The sequence below is a fragment of the Rana temporaria genome, chromosome 9 (assembly GCF_905171775.1).
Source record: "Rana temporaria chromosome 9, aRanTem1.1, whole genome shotgun sequence".
NCBI lineage: Eukaryota > Metazoa > Chordata > Amphibia > Anura > Ranidae > Rana > Rana temporaria.
Genome location: NC_053497.1, coordinates 24381437 through 24385288, shown reverse-complemented (window position 1 = coordinate 24385288; position 3852 = coordinate 24381437). Strand labels below are relative to the sequence as shown.

The following is a 3852-nucleotide window of genomic DNA, read 5'->3' as shown; positions in this document are numbered from 1 at the left end:
AGATACGACGGCGTAGGAGACATACGCCGGTCGTATCTTAGCAATATTTAGGCGTATCTCAGTTTGAGAATACGCTTAAAGCGGGGGTTCACCCTAAAAACGATTTTCTAACATTACATCCAGCTCACTCTCTACATTCACAGTATGCCGTTTGTTTTTTTTTGTTTTTTTTTGCTGTACATACCTCGTACAGCTATTTTCTTCCCCGGCTTCCGGGTCGGGACTCCCGCGGGAGTGGGCGTTCCTATCCAGCAGGTGATTGACGTGATGATAAAAACGACCTCCCCCCGTCACATAAGGAGCGTCACGAGTTGCCGAAAGAAGCCAAACGTCGGTGCGCAGACGGCGTATAGCGCCGACTCGCCGTTCGGCTTCTTCGCCGTTGTTGCTTTTGTTCAATAATTTTTATTGAGATTTTCCAGAGACAAATATTAATAACTTAAGGAGAAAAAAAATGTGAAATGACTAACTAAAAAAGTAATGTAGCTCAATTAGGGTCATAAAATTGTGACATCCTGGCTGGCTATTGAGTGGTGTGCATCTCCACAGTTGTAATTTGCACGTATATAAGGTTAAAAGATAATGGGTTCCTTGGGTGGGACATGACACTACCCCCCCCTCCCCCCCATTAGGAAGGGCAGAAGAACCAGGAGCTACTCCCAAATATGTTGCACAAGAGTGTAGGAAAACACTATGTGGATGGGGCCTACTCACCTTTGCCTTTTGCTCAGAGCATGTTCATCAGTGCCCGGGACCAGACAGGGACTGCGGTCATGGAAAGAAGCTAACATTAAGATAGTTCCCTGACTTCAAGATGAGCTTTCACACTGTGTACAGTAAAATACAGAGTTCATCTGAAAAGTACTGTTCCGTGTCACTACACACTGCAACAGATGTATATTGCATTAGGAGGGACACGCTGAGCCTGCACCCTCTCCACAAGTCCAGTGTACCTCTGATATCTCACTCCGAATAACAGAATGGGGTCCAGCCAGACACCTAGCGTTGACCTCATGAATGCTCATGATTAACTCCTTCACTTCCTGTACCTATGTGACCAGGCCATGGATCTTCGTAGCGCAGGTTCCGTACCAGTTGCTATTTAAAGCTGATAACTAGGAAGGGAGCCAGACAGCAACCCCCTTGCTACAGGAGGACCTGTCACCTTTACAGGTACCACGCCTAATGACTGGCTGCTTTGTGTCTTGAACTTGTGATTGGTTACTCTAAGCAATGGCATTTCTCTTCCATGTCTTGCCAAGTTAATCCTTTTGTAGTAGCTAAGCTTCATACCCCTCTGTGCATTACAGACCTTAGTACTTTAAATACGCCAGAACCTACATGCACTCCTTTTAATAACTTCAGACCAGGCTTGGAACGGTAAATGTATCTTTTCTAACCCTAACTACAGTTGTGTGGCTCCTCTGGCATACCTCCATGCAGTGGTAGTGCATGCTGGTATTCTCCATGGTTTGGAGATCCTCCAGAACCCTTGGTGTCTTCAGTAGACTGCAAGGCGTAGGAGCCCTGGAACCATAAGCCTTCCCCCTTTTTATATCACAGCTGGGCTGACTGGGACCAAAAAGCCTGGGAGCACACATAACTTAACCATTTCCCCTGGCCCTTTCTAAGGCAAGCATATTACCCAACTGTCTACAACTAGATTGCTCCAAAAAATAAACAAAAAAAAATAACAGAAGCAGAACTGAGGGTAGTGAGGGAACAAAGCTCAGGAGTAGATCAGGTGTGGGGGGTGGAGGGAACAGAGGGGCCAGTAAAAGGGAATTTCACCTATTCGTCTTTCACAGTATCTAAAAGATTTTGGGCCAGATCCACAAACGAGATACGACGGCGTATCTACTGATACGCCGTCGTATCTCTGTTTCTAACTATGCGACTGATTCATAGAATCAGTTACGCATAGCTAGCCCTAAGATCCGACATTTGTCTTCTGTGGGTTTGGTGTCTCTACCGAGCTCACAGACTATAGTGCATTCTCTAAGCTGGTTGGTGGTTCTCCGTACCCTAGCCCAGATTATATAAACATCACCGATGCTGCCGCCTTAGCTCCTAGAGGGGCAGCCGAGACATAGAGGGTTTCTATCCGATGTTGGGCTACATTGTTTATACATGGTTACACGAGCAATATGCCCACTCAACACCTATTTGTATTCTTCTCAAAGCATTTGACATGGTAACCTAAAAGTTTTTTATTTTATTTGTAACACTTTTCTGCTCTAATTTTTATCGACCGGGTCACCCTTTGTTGGGTTCATGACACGGTTGATGTTGATATGTTTGTCTAAAACATTTTTTTCATAATAAAAACGTATTGAACCATAATTTAAATGGGACTCGCCCCATTCGATTGGGCCCGCCTTGCGCCGGACGGATTTAAGTTACACCGCTGCAAATTTCCAGGTAAGTGCTTTGTGGATCGGGCACTAACTTGGAAAAATTGCGGTGGTGTAACTTAAATCGGGAAAGTTAAGTTGCGCCTGGTCTACGTGGATCTGGCCCTTTGTTTCCAGGGATCCCAGACATTCCTGAAGGCCTCCGTCCTATCGTTTGTTACAGCCAATAGAAAAACATTATTCGAGTTTGGCCTTAACCAGTTCAAAAGATATGAATAAAGCCTTCCAGGATCTGGCAATGGCAGACCTTACCAGAACTAAATAGAAGCATACATAAATCTGTTTACAGGTTCGAGTTCGGCCTCTTGTAGTCAGGGTGATTGAATGCTCCGCCCTGGGTGTCCTTGACAAGAGAGAGAGATGGCTTCTGCTACAAAATTCATCCAGAGGCTGCGGAACTGGGCGTCTGGGCATAATCTTCAAGAAAAACTACAGCTGCGGTATACAGAAATTGCTAGCAGGACTCCGCCACCTCCAGCTCTACCCGTGGGTCCAAGTCATAAATTTGCCAACAACTATTATTGTTCACGTGATGGACGCAGAGAAGCTATGCCTCCTTCAATTATTATGTCTTCCCAAAAGGTTCTAGCTGCTGGAGAAACCTTAGTCAGCTCAGATTCAGCGGTTTCAAAAGCTACAAAAAAGCCAGTGGCGCCTGGAATCTGCCCTCCCAAATGGGAATTGTCAAGTGATCAACCATACCTGTGAACGCTTCATACAAGATTTTTCATATTAATCCTATTAAACCTAATATTAGCTGTACTGTAAAATAAATAAACTCTGAAAGTAAAAAAAAAAAAAAAAAAAAATCTGTTTACAGGTTCTCTCTAGTAAACTATTGTGGTCCTTGAAATATGGGAGACTCACAGTGCTGATATTTGTCATTCCTCTTTTTGTAGAAAAGTTACAGATATAAATCTGACAAAACAGACTCAGCTAATGGGCATACACCTTGAGAAAGCATATTGTACATGTTAGGCTAGGTTCACACCACGATTTTACCATCCGATAAACGAACCGTTAAATCGGATGGAATCGTATGTGACAAAATCGTATGTAATCGTATGTCAAAATTGTCACTAAAAAATCGGATCCTGATTTTAAATAATGTCTGGGAAAAAGAAGATTTTTGAAGTTATGGATATTCAGGGGAACCCCGCCGGCAATTTAAAACAAAAATGACGTGCGGTTCCCGGTAAATATCCATAACCAGACCCTTCAGGTCTGGTATGGATATTCAGGGGAACCCCGCCGTCAATTTAAAACAAAAATGACGTGCGGTTCCCGGTAAATATCCATAACCAGACCCATTATCCGAGCACGTTGACCTGGCCGGCCGCAGAAAAGAGGGGGGGACAGAGTGCGGCCCCCCCTCTCTCCTGAACCGCACCAGGCCACATGCCCTCAACATGGGGAGGATGTCCCCATGTTGATGGGG

At 44.7% G+C, this 3852-nt stretch overlaps 1 protein-coding gene across 1 annotated transcript; it reads left to right on the top strand.

Moving 5' to 3' along the window:
- Positions 1 to 2730: 2730 nt before the first annotated feature.
- On the top strand, positions 2731 to 3162 carry LOC120913199 (NADH dehydrogenase [ubiquinone] 1 alpha subcomplex subunit 7-like). Its single transcript, XM_040322983.1, has one exon. It carries the CDS (start codon positions 2775 to 2777, stop codon positions 3120 to 3122), a length of 348 nt encoding a protein of 115 aa, XP_040178917.1. The 5' UTR covers positions 2731 to 2774; the 3' UTR covers positions 3123 to 3162.
- The last annotated feature ends 690 nt before the right edge of the window (positions 3163 to 3852 follow it).